The 12,210-nt window shown below is 34.0% G+C and overlaps 1 protein-coding gene and 3 long non-coding RNA genes across 5 annotated transcripts in view; 1 reads left to right on the forward strand and 3 right to left on the reverse strand.

The window, feature by feature from the left end:
• LOC107630861 lies at positions 779-8,446 on the reverse strand. 2 transcript variants are annotated; one of them, XR_002359665.1, is made up of 5 exons: positions 8,136-8,446; positions 7,764-7,833; positions 5,558-5,639; positions 1,897-2,165; positions 779-870 (listed from the first exon to the last, which is right to left on the reverse strand). It is a non-coding gene; the product is annotated as an uncharacterized LOC107630861 (long non-coding RNA). The 2 variants fall into 2 exon arrangements; XR_002359664.1 differs by having other exon boundaries at positions 7,769-7,833; positions 8,136-8,445.
• On the reverse strand, positions 3,480-4,621 carry LOC107633523. Its single transcript, XR_002359666.1, has 4 exons — positions 4,294-4,621; positions 4,106-4,213; positions 3,666-3,698; positions 3,480-3,585 (listed from the first exon to the last, which is right to left on the reverse strand). It is a non-coding gene; the product is annotated as an uncharacterized LOC107633523 (long non-coding RNA).
• LOC110270286 lies at positions 5,646-6,767 on the forward strand. The gene is made up of 2 exons (XR_002359667.1): positions 5,646-6,244; positions 6,407-6,767. It is a non-coding gene; the product is annotated as an uncharacterized LOC110270286 (long non-coding RNA).
• The window catches only part of LOC107630862 (ADP-ribosylation factor GTPase-activating protein AGD3), a 6,820-nt gene continuing 5,019 nt past the window's right edge, over positions 10,410-12,210 (reverse strand). Inside the window, exons 17-19 of the mRNA XM_016334133.2 lie at positions 11,923-12,079; positions 11,104-11,362; positions 10,410-10,972 (exon numbers count right to left, since the gene is read on the reverse strand). Of these exons, the coding sequence (XP_016189619.1) occupies positions 10,864-10,972; positions 11,104-11,362; positions 11,923-12,079 (525 nt within the window). The 3' untranslated portion in view covers positions 10,410-10,863. The remainder of the gene's footprint in view (positions 10,973-11,103; positions 11,363-11,922; positions 12,080-12,210) is intronic.

Raw genomic sequence — 12,210 nt, forward strand, 5'->3', positions numbered from 1 at the left:
GTTAAGCACGCGATCATATCATATATTCACTTTCAGTTACGTTGCATGGACACTTGTTTAATGTGTAAGAACAACGCTATATATGGTTTTCCATGCGCACACTTCCACTTACCAGGTTTCAATTCGGTCTCTTAGATCTCTCCCACTGTACTCCTTAAATTAAATGATAAGCATTGTTTATCATAATCACATTCTTCATAATTAGCAAGGACGTACACTGAATGAAAAGAATAAAAAATAATTAAGTATTTATTAAATAATTTAATTTTGATAAATAAATTAATTTTACACGTATATTAAATTATGTATATAATATAAATAAATAAAAATAATTTTTTTTTATATTAACAACCTAAATAATTATATAAAAAAATAAATGTGACCGAATAAAAGATTTATTTTATATTATATATAGATTAAATTCTTTATTAATTTTGTTGAAAAAAATTGTGGTTTTTGACATCTGTAGACTACCGGCAGTTCTTGAACATCAAAGTTTGTCGTTAAACAATAATCTATTATCTGCATGTACCAAAAGTGTAGCCATTCAGGTACACTTGAAAAGTGTAGCCAAAAGTGAAAAAAAATGATGCCTTAGGCTATGGCTACGCTTTTTGGACTACGGCAACGCTTTTTAGGGTGATTCCTACTCGGCCGTTGCCTATTCTCAAAGGCTACGCTTTTCTGCACCAAAGACTACGCTTTTGGCGTTTGGGAATAGGCTACGCTTTTCAAGTGATGCTGTCTAGGACCAAAGGCTACGCTTTTCAGCTTTCACTTCTGATTCTGCTTCAAAGGTGTTGAGCCAACAATTGTTTTGGCTGAAGATGTTATATTATTCTACTCTAATAAACTATCTAAATCAGACCCCTGCACAATAAGAAACCCATCAAAATATGAAGTGATAACATGATCATACATGAAAAGTCCATAAATCACAATAAAAGGAACCAAAGAACAATCCACGCCAGAACTTATAGTGCATTCCTGATTCATCATACTCCATGTCATGAGCAATAAGAAACATATTAGAGGAAAATAATCCTCAAAGTCACTTTAGTATGAACCATTATGCCAACAAAATGATATGCATTATAATAGCATCTATAAGTAGTGCTTTCTCTACAGTACATTGACCTTTTTATCATTAACTGACAAGTAATAAACAAGTGCCATCCTTAAATCTAAATAAATTAGTTAATCTCTTTCCTTATCATTTCATGAGCCACTAAGGTTACATTGAAACCAACATTTATCAACAACTCCAACTAGTAAAAGGATGATTTAAGGATACTATCATCCACGAGAACATTCAAATAGAATGAATCAATCTAATTAATTAAAATTTAGGCGATAATTGCAGAAAACCAGATCAAGATGCATCTGATTGATACAAACTAGACATGACCAGTGGCAACTTATTGACATTGACGTCACAACATAAAGAAGCAGAATTTCAAAGTTACTTTCCATCAGAGTAAGAGCAGTAAATAAAACAACTTTCAAAGCAATTCAGGTAAGGTTTAAAGAAGCAGAATTTCAAAGTTACTTTCCATCAGAGTAAGAGCAGTAAATAAAACAACTTTCAAAGCAATTCAGGTAAGGTTTGTCCACACTGCATAAAATTGTCAGCACTTAGATCTTTTATGATTAAAAATGATCATTTATTCTAAATAGGAAAAGGGTAAATTGCGATGGCTTCTAGTGAATTTCTAGTGCAATTTAAAGTTATATAATACTTAATATTTCTATAGATTGTAAGCTGTGGTATTAATTTCTTTTATAAACACAACACTAACAAAGTCAATGCAAACATTAAAAAAATAGTGTTGTATATAATTTAACTTTAACCTCAGGAAAGTGTTAGTGCCAGGAAAAGGAATTGAAGTTACTAACCGTTTTCTCATACCACTCTTTGGTAAAGAAAAGTTTGATTCCATGAACAATCAACGAGGCATAGACAATGACAAAGAGATGATGTGAGTACCAAAATGCATTGAAGCCAGTTAGACTGTTGAGTGGTTTAGGAAGCTTAATCCTGTTTCTCCTGAACCAAGGTGTGGCTTGTACTTTTGAGGGCTTGCACGAAGGAGGCGAAGGAAGTCGCAAGAAAGATGAAAAATTGCATGTATTTCAACACCAATTGCTACTGCTACGGCTATCACCTGCAAGAACAACAACATATATACCCTCACTTTGTTTGTACTACTAACTTTATTTAAATGGTGACACATTTATTCAGCAAGGGAATCTTTGAGAAACAAATATGTTCCTTGGGAAGCAAATTTGCCACTTCTAATTCATGAAACACTCCAAATATTCTTCAAGGAAACTCCTACTCTCATGGGAACAAAATGCAAAGCTAGGAAAGGAAAAAAGATTGCCAATACAAACTACTTCACTATCTTCATTCTAATTTTTCTGTTGATGAATTTAAAAAGAAAATTCATATAAACCTCTTTAATTTCTTCCTCGGTGATTCTTCCATCTGCATCTTTATCAACCCTGCATTATTCCAAATGAAGGCTAACATACTTAATGGTGGGAATTAAAGAAAATACCAACCAATTTCTTTTCCTAGTTCTAAAATTAAGTAAAGAGGTAATGAATTAGTTACATGTCAAAGACGGTTCTGAGCCTGGAATCAAAACTCTGGTCAGAAATCTGGTCCCAAAAGTCCTTCAATTGAGCCTTGTTAATTGAATCCCCATGAATATCCCTCCTCCTAGCCAAAGAATCAAAAAGTACACCAGCATACCTCAAATTCCTTGCTCATCCCTACATACAAACAATTAAACAAATCCAAACCATAGTTATCCAAACACTTCCTAAAAGAAAACTACTCAGAACAAGTCCTTATTTCACTCACTCACACACACACAAACAATTTCACAAACACTTAGAAAGCAACAACAAAAAAATAGTGCAGATTTGTTATGAACTCTTCAATTTCAATTATTACCTATACATTTTCCAAAGAGAGAACGATGAAGCCATCCATCAGTTGAAGTAGTAAGAACATCAAACTGCTTCTCCACTTCATGCCACCCTGCACCGCAAAAAAATAAGCATGATTACAAGAAAGGCTTCAAGATGGTATCCATTTACATAGAATCAGCTTCATAATCCATAATGCATTACAATTTCTAAGAGTTGCATCAAAACCGAAGTTCATATTCTTTCTGCAACAGCACCGCAAATAGAAGTCTTTTACGAAAAACAAAATGCCGACATTGCTTTTACATACATCACCCTTGATATGAAAACTATTAATCACAATCCGAGTAGTTTCGATCAATGGCTTTGCAAGCATCAAAATACTCATTTCATTTATGTCCCAATCCAAACTCGATTTTAGGACTCACTGTGAAATACCAAGAAAATGCTCATTTCATTTGTGTCTGAATCAAAACCTAATCATGTGAAATATTCTTAATAAAATATCTAAAACTACTATTTTTCAGGTTATAATATTGAAATTGAAGGAAGTAAAACCTTATCACCGATAGTTGACCATCGCATCCCTTGAAGACCCACACTAGGAGGGCATGAACCCAATGAAAACTCCTGCAGCTCGACTCTTTCCTACAGAATGATTTCCCTAGTTCAGCATGCACCTATGAAATTTCCAGCATCTATGATTGAAGGAAAAGAGTGTTTCTTACTATAAGTCTTGGCTTCCGGAGCTTTAAACGTTTCTAGAGACATAAAGATAAAAGCAAGAAAATCAAATTAGAAAATACATAACAATTCCTGCGGGGGGTGGGGTGTTAGTGCATGTCTGAAGAGTGTGTTGCACAGAATGTAGAAATCTTGCAGAGTGTAGAATGAATAAGAATTGCCAACAAGAAACTTATCGACTCTTTCAATGTTTTCTTAATCACCATAAGAGCTAAAGGAAAAAACAAATTACAAAAACAGAAATCTGTTTGTGTTACAGACTTCCAATCTAAGTTACCCTTTTTATTGAAAACATAGAGAGTATTCCAAAATGTAGAAGATAACAATATGTAGAATCTAAACAAACTACTTTAACCATAATAACTACTATACTTTAATGTTGACAGTAACATAAATGTACTAGGAAACGGCACTGATATTTCACCTCAACTATCGCCGATAACCTTATTGAAAGCTTTGGGTTATAATGGCTGGACCAGATTTCAGTCAAGAGCTTATTCAGCCACTCGCAATGCTCCAACGGAGTGATCGGCTATAAGAACAGGAAGCTGAAGTCAACTTCATAAAGCACTTTGGGAATGTGAAATGATGAAAAGGAGAAGGGAAAGGTACCGATGTGTTCAGTATGATTCGTTGCCATTTCTTATCCAAGTCCTCAACAAGTAGTTTCCGTTGATACCTACCATACTAAAAATGGAACAGCAAAATCTCACATTAACTGCTTATATCATACACTAGGAAAAATATCATTAAGCTCAGGCTCAACCACCATTGATTTTGTCTATTTTCTTCTATTACATTACACATAAGTGTTTCGATGCATAGTTACATGAATTCACCCGTTAAGTGACCAATTCACAATTCACCTGCATACCAAAGCCCCATAATATATTTCCCTCAAAAAATATTTTAAATGTGGCATACTATATACAAATGGATTGCGTTCTATGTAACTATGCTCCAATGTCAACTAATCAAAAAAGGTCAACGGTGCATATCTTAACAGCAAGTGCCATTAAATAAATTAGTTAATCTCTTTCCTTATCATTTCATGAGCCACTAAGGTTACATTGAAACCAACATTTATCAACAACTCCAACTAGTAAAAGGATGATTTAAGGATACTATCATCCACGAGAACATTCAAATAGAATGAATCAATCTAATTAATTAAAATTTAGGCGATAATTGCAGAAAACCAGATCAAGATGCATCTGATTGATACAAACTAGACATGACCAGTGGCAACTTATTGACATTGACGTCACAACATAAAGAAGCAGAATTTCAAAGTTACTTTCCATCAGAGTAAGAGCAGTAAATAAAACAACTTTCAAAGCAATTCAAGTAAGGTTTAAAGAAGCAGAATTTCAAAGTTACTTTCCATCAGAGTAAGAGCAGTAAATAAAACAACTTTCAAAGCAATTCAGGTAAGGTTTGTCCACACTGCATAAAATTGTCAGCACTTAGATCTTTTATGATTAAAAATGATCATTTATTCTAAATAGGAAAAGGGTAAATTGCGATGGCTTCTAGTGAATTTCTAGTGCAATTTAAAGTTATATAATACTTAATATTTCTATAGATTGTAAGATGTGGTATTAATTTCTTTTATAAACACAACACTAACAAAGTCAATGCAAACATTAAAAAAATAGTGTTGTATATAATTTAACTTTAACCTCAGGAAAGTGTCAGTGCAATTTATACAAAGGAAAAGGAATTGCAGTTACTAACCGTTTTCTCATACCACTCTTTGGTAAAGAAAAGTTTGATTCCATGAACAATCAACGAGGCATAGACAATGACAAAGAGATGATGTGAGTACCAAAATGCATTGAAGCCAGTTATAAAATTTGACTCTTAAATCACTCACCTTTAAGAGCAGAACTGCAGATGCTATAGAATAGCGACCCTGTTAAAATCTTTGTTCATCGTCCCTTAAAGTTTTTCTATATCTGCAATATGGTATATTGATTTGAAGTCATAAACTATAAACATTAAAAAAAGTGGAATGGTTGAGTGCTAATAAATCAAACAAAACTATGGATTTCTTTATAGGAAATAGCAGAAATGGGTTCTCAAGGTAAATATTTTGTTCGATTTGAAGCAGAGGTAAGTGCAAAAACTCCCTTGAAAGAAGATCTAGTTACACTTACACGCATTTCAAGAATGAGCATGTGACAGTGACACTTTTTTCAGCTAAAAGTTAGCGATCCATTAAACACGGTATACACATGAGCTTTGTGCAGGTGAATGGAATCATTTTAAAATTGAGAGTAAAAAGTAAAACATTACCGTTAAGCACAACATAACAAATAAAAGTACACGTTCATGGTGCTACTTGCAATGCAATGTTTCCATGTAAAAGGGACAAGTAAAATATAGGCAACTCATGGTATATACTATATAGTATACAAAGGAGGGATAAAAAAAAAAGAAAATCAAATCAATGAGGAAGAAAACCTTTATATTCCGTTCAGTTTCTCACAAACACATGTAGCTCCTATCAAGGCTATATATCCAAACATAAGAAAAACAAAAAGCGTGAAGCAATGATATTGTACTTTATTATTTCTTGTTTTAGTCTCAGGTGGTTACAGAACAATATAAAATGTATGGGAAAGAAAAAGAGACAAGATTTCACTTCACAATTGGAGTTTGAAATGATGATGATTCTTGAAGCAAAAGAGCATCCGAATACCTCATTTTCAGAAGCGCCAAGACTATGCAAATGCAAGCAAGATGAATCTGAGATTTGATATTATAAATACTCCTATTATTACTAATTAAGAAGGCCCCAAAGTTTGGAATCGGTAGCAGCAAGTCTTATTAATGAATCTGAGATTTGATATTATAATTTTTAATTGTAGTTGATAAGAAGAAAGATGATTAAAAGTGCCGAAGAAAGCATAAAGCAGAAAGACAGCAAATCAGAAATCTATGGGAATCTGCAGGCTGTGTTTATAGAAATGGATAGCGCTCAAGATATAAGCATAAGCCTTCAAACCTTGTCCCAATTACTACATAAACAAAAACCAGATTACAATTTTTTAAAAACTGTAAACAGATTATCTTCCAAAGTTGTTAATCACATGTCACCTTATCAATTACCACATAATTTTGATTTCAAGGCATGTTTTGTTTGATGAAACTAAATTTCCTTATCATGAATTATTCAAAGCAGATTCTCCATCTCCAACTTACAATCAATTTCCTCAACTGTTTTAACTTTTCCTAATTTTACTACTATATCATCTCATAATACAAGTCAAAATTCTACACCTACTGCTACCTCAACAAATGAGATAAGGGATGCTAGAAGAGCAGAGAATTTCAAAAAATAGTGAAGCATCAACTCAAGTGAGAAGCATTACTAACAAAATGAGTATTTATAGCATGAAGACAGAAATATATTACAATTAAGAGAATAGATGAGACTTGGAATCATTGAAGATGTGAAATAATTGAGTACAAGGTTTATATGCTAGTATGAAACAATGATTACTTATACAACTATGAAGCTAAAACGAACTTAACAAGCAAGATGCAAAATCAGAAAGCAAATTCTAATGAAGCAAGCAACATAAATTCAAAAAATTAGAAAGACAATACCACAGCAAAATAACTTTAACTCCTATCATGTACTATTCATACAGTAAAATAAAAATGTTCACTCAAACAGAATTCAGAGTAGATTCATAAGATAATACGCATTCAGAAGCTAAAACCCCCAAATTAAAAATCATAAAATCAGAACCCTAAACCGCAGTACACCTTCTCACAAAACCAAAGTCAATTCATCACAAATTGAATAAAGAACAAAATTAGAATTCAACACTAATAATAACAAGCAATGATCAAATGCGATTCTGCACGGAAAAGCTTCTAACACAGACAGCACGGCAGAAATTGAACCAGACATAGAAAAACCCTAATTAAATATGAAATTGTGATATAGAATCCTAATTAAATTTAACCCTAATTGCAGAGTATAGAACAAATTTTCTTCAATTGGCAATTTTACTATGGTGGTACAGGGTGATCAGCAGAGCATATAAAAGTGCCGTTAAACATCTCACCTTACCTTATCATGTGAAAGAAGTTCAAATAATTAGGGCCAAAATAGCGCTCACAGAGATCTTCCATTACCTGCACAGTAAAATGGACTTCAAGTGTCAACTAATTAATCAAAACAGATGTACGTAAAAGAGAATAAAAGAAAGATTATAACTGAGGGCTGAAAATATTATGAAGCAGGCAATGAAATTAAACAGCCTTCCCCACAGAAATTGGACCTAAGTGGCTAACCTAACACTGGGGGCCTTCTTCAAAAGGAATATTGAGCCCAGCTGCATCAACTTGAGCCGTGTGTTTTGTTCTTGACAATGAGGATTAAGAACCCTAATTGCCTAAATCAGAGAAAGAGAGGATACAGAACAGAGAATGCTTACCTGGTGACAGAGGATACGACCATGGTGATGAGCAGTGACGGTGAAGAAGAGATGAGCGGGGACGTAACGGCTTGGAGACGGTGCAGCAACTCAGCGACGAGCTCCAGTCGATGGCAGCGCGGCGACAGAGCACAACGGCGGTGAGACATCCCATTCGAGATCCTCGGCGGCGGTACATCAGCCTGGCGGTGGCAGAACGGCGACGGCAACAAGCCCTAGCAGCGGCGGTGGAGCTTCAGCGGCGACAGAGCACTCCTTTCTTCTCTCCTCCATTGCGTTTTCTCTTCCTTGAGCTCTCTCTCTCTCTCACTGGCATTCGATGACGACGACGGCAGATCCCTAGCCAGTTAGCCGCCGTCGTTCTTCCTTCCCTCTCCTCTCTTCTTCTTCCCGTTCTCCCCCTTAGCTTTCTGATTTCTTCGTGTGTGTTGAGTGAGGAGGAGGGTGTGTATTGCGTGAGTGAGGGAGTGAAGGTGATACAGGGCAAACAAAATTTCACTCAAGTGTTTATTTGGTATTTTAATATTAGGAGACACTTCTGAAGCGCACCCAAAACTTAATAAATGAGTTACATTTTAAAAGCACTCCCTTTGGTTTAAAAAGTGTACCCGTAGCTTTTTAGATTTGGCTACACTTTATAAGTGATATTTAAAATATCTAAGGAGACGCTTTTGAAGTGATGCCTCAATAGTGTTTCCTTTTCTCTTATAAAAGGGCATCATGCGAAAAAGCGTAGCCTATTCTAGGAATAGGCTACGCTTTTTAAATGTAGCTTAAAAAAAGTGTGGCTGAATGGGTATTTTTCTTGTAGTGATTACATGAAAGGCTGGAGTGATGGGTGACCTTTAATTCTTACCATGTAAGGATAGTATTATTTCATGAGAAAAAGAGACAATATTATTTATAGAAAAATATTTTAATACTGTTTTTACGTAGACTTCTCTTATATTATTTTTATTTTTGATATTAAAAATATGAGGAGTGCTACACATACAAGTCATTTTTGTTTACAAGTCTTACAAGTTGGGATTAACACGCGTGTTACTGAACCATCTTCGCATGTTTCATCTTCGTTTCCTTTTTTATGAAGAAGAGCGTGAATATAAATGCCTTCATCTTCGTTTCCTTTTTTACGAAGAAGAAGGCGTGAATATAAATGACTTGTATGATTTGTATGGAAAAGCGTTATCTCTTTGCCTTCGATCTCCTTCTGTTTTTTTCGATTTTCATGGTTTCTGAAATCAAGTTTTGAAATTGTTTGAAGATGATGGAACTTCAGAAATACATCCGAACGATTACAAAAATACACCCAAACGATTACAGAAATACATCCAAAAGATTACAGAAATACACCCAAATAGTTACAGAAATAAACCAAACGATTACAGAAATACACCCAAAGGATTACAAAAATACACCCAAAGGATTTAAGAAATATACCCAATATAGGGAGAGACGGTATATTTCTTCTTGAAATCAATACACCCAAAGGATTAAAGAAATACACCCAAAGGATTATAAAAATATACCCAAAGGATTTAAGAAATACATCCAAAATTCTTTGAAGTACACCTTATGCATAATTCAGAACTCTTTCTCTTTTTCCTCCTCATCTTCTGCTGCTTCTTCTTCTTCAAAAACGATTTCAGAGCTTGACGTCCAAAAACAATGGAAATCGAGAATAACGAAGAAAAAAACAAAGAGCAAAGCACGTAAATGAAGAAGAAGAACAGGAAGAGGAAGAAGAACGTGCAGTAAGAAGAAGAAGAAGGAGAAAGAGAAGGCAAGAAACGTACCTTGAATAATGTTTCTTCATTTTTTCTGGTGATTTTGATGAAGGAGAAAGAGAAAACGAAAAGAGGAGAAGAAATTTCAATAAAAAAAAGAGGGAGGAAGAGAAAAAAAAGAGACACGGAGAAAAAAGAAGAAGAAGAGGAAGAGGAAGAGAAAGAGGAAGAGGAAGCACGGAGAAAGAAGAAGAAAAAGAGGCAAAAAAAAAACGTGAAACGGCGTGAATATAAATGACTTGTATGACTTGTATGGAAAATCACTTGTATGTAGAGAATTACTCTAAAAGTAATTGATAAAAAAAAGAAAAAATTTTCTTTTATATCATATAAAAGATATAAAATTAATTAAGACACACAATAAAATTACTATTAGTAAAAGTTTTTAAATATTTTTTAATAAATATAAAATAAATACATTAAAATTTTAAATATTTTGTATATAAATTTTTTTTATTTTGTAATTTTAATATATGTCTTTACTCTCACAATCAGCAACTTTATTAATATTCACGTTTTCCAACTATCGTCCTTCATATTTTCTCCTGAATTTCTTTTTTGATAATTAAATTCATCATTTTTTTTACTGCCATAAAAGTTGTGTAATTGTTCGATAGAATTTACCTTAATGCTCTATATGTTAACCCTTCTTCGTACCCCATTTAGAATACATATGGACATGGTTACACGATCATGATAATGATCCAAATTTCAAAAGTTCAAAGAGAGTAGAGCCTGCGACACCGAGATGGTGGTAGCCCCACATCCTTCAAGTATATATCGTGGTCCAACTCCAGCCCCCTTTGCATCACTTTATATGCATGGCTAGCTAGTTCTAGTTACGTTTCTCCTTTATCCATTGCACTTAAACTATAGGTTTGATTTTAATCTTGAGACATGAAAATCAATGACTGCTTAAGGGTAGTTTTTGTCGTCATATGTCATCTTCTTGCCAAGAGAGCCAAGGTTTCAGCGTCAATGGAGTTGGATTGTGATGCTAGCTTAATAGGAGTGTTGCCTTCTTTATCTGCAGCATTTGAATTGGCCCCTCTGTAAATAACAAGACAGTAGGAAAAGTAAACATTAAACTGAAATTTGAAATTATCTAAGAATACAAGGATAAACAGCGTTATTAAGAATATATGTCTAAGAAACCCATCCAGCAATGTTAATTAATTTACCTCATAAGTAGCACTTTTGCAGCTTCAGTATTCCCTGCAGTAATACAGTAATGAAGTGGTGTCTGACCTTTCGAATCGCAAGCATTAATGTCTGCACCATATTGTAGGAGCAACTCCACCATACCAGCATCAGCAGTGATGCATGCCAGGTGAAGCACACCAGAACCAAGTTGTATGTTCTCATTCATCAGCTGATTTTCACGTTGAGATGGTGATGATATGTTTGATTTATCTGACGAAGTCATGTTGCAAGAACCTTCTGCAGAGCACCAAACAATGGTATTCACACTAGAAACTTTTTTGGGGCTCAGATTTAAAAGATATTTACAAATTTAATATTTAATATTAATTTTATTAATATTGAAATAAACGGTTTATTAATCGTTTCTTTAATTTTCATTTAAACGGTCATACATGAGTTATGATCTTTGGCATTGAAAGGTTGCAATGTAGTGTTGTACCCATTATGCAATGAAAAGTTACAACCTTTAAGTTCATACGTGACTTATGATTTGGTTGGCTTTGTGCTTGTATTTTGGTTACTTCTTTTGTATATATAAAAAGATAATTGCCCACTGTATGAAAATATATAACAAATACCAAGTGTACATTTTATTTAACTATGGAGAGTGTTCTTTGTTCAACAGAGTTAAGAGTGTCTTATTATTGGTAACTAAAAAATTTAATGGTTTCATTATATCTTGGGAGAATATTGTCATCAATCCTATAGTAATTAAGTGTGGGGACAAATATCTCTCTAAAGAAAGCAATCTAATTGTGTCTTAGAACCACAACAATTTCTTGGGTAATAAGACATACCAGATAATGTGTGGCCATTGATGGCATTGACATCCACACCTGACTTGACAATATGCCGGTACGCTGCTTTCATGTCATTGGCACAAATGCTTTCCCACACTTTTTTTGCCACAGAGTGGCTTTCTTTTGTTCGGCAAATGAACATTTTCTCAGAGTACTGCAAAAATCATGTTCAGGCAATGAAATCCTACGTTTTTTTTATGTTTTTAACCTAGTATGCAAAGTAGAATCAATTGCAGCTATAGTGGCTTATATATCAAATAGGTTTGGTGCAACATATGGGGTGCC

This window comes from Arachis ipaensis, chromosome B03 (assembly GCF_000816755.2).
Source record: "Arachis ipaensis cultivar K30076 chromosome B03, Araip1.1, whole genome shotgun sequence".
Taxonomy (NCBI): Eukaryota; Viridiplantae; Streptophyta; class Magnoliopsida; order Fabales; family Fabaceae; genus Arachis; species Arachis ipaensis.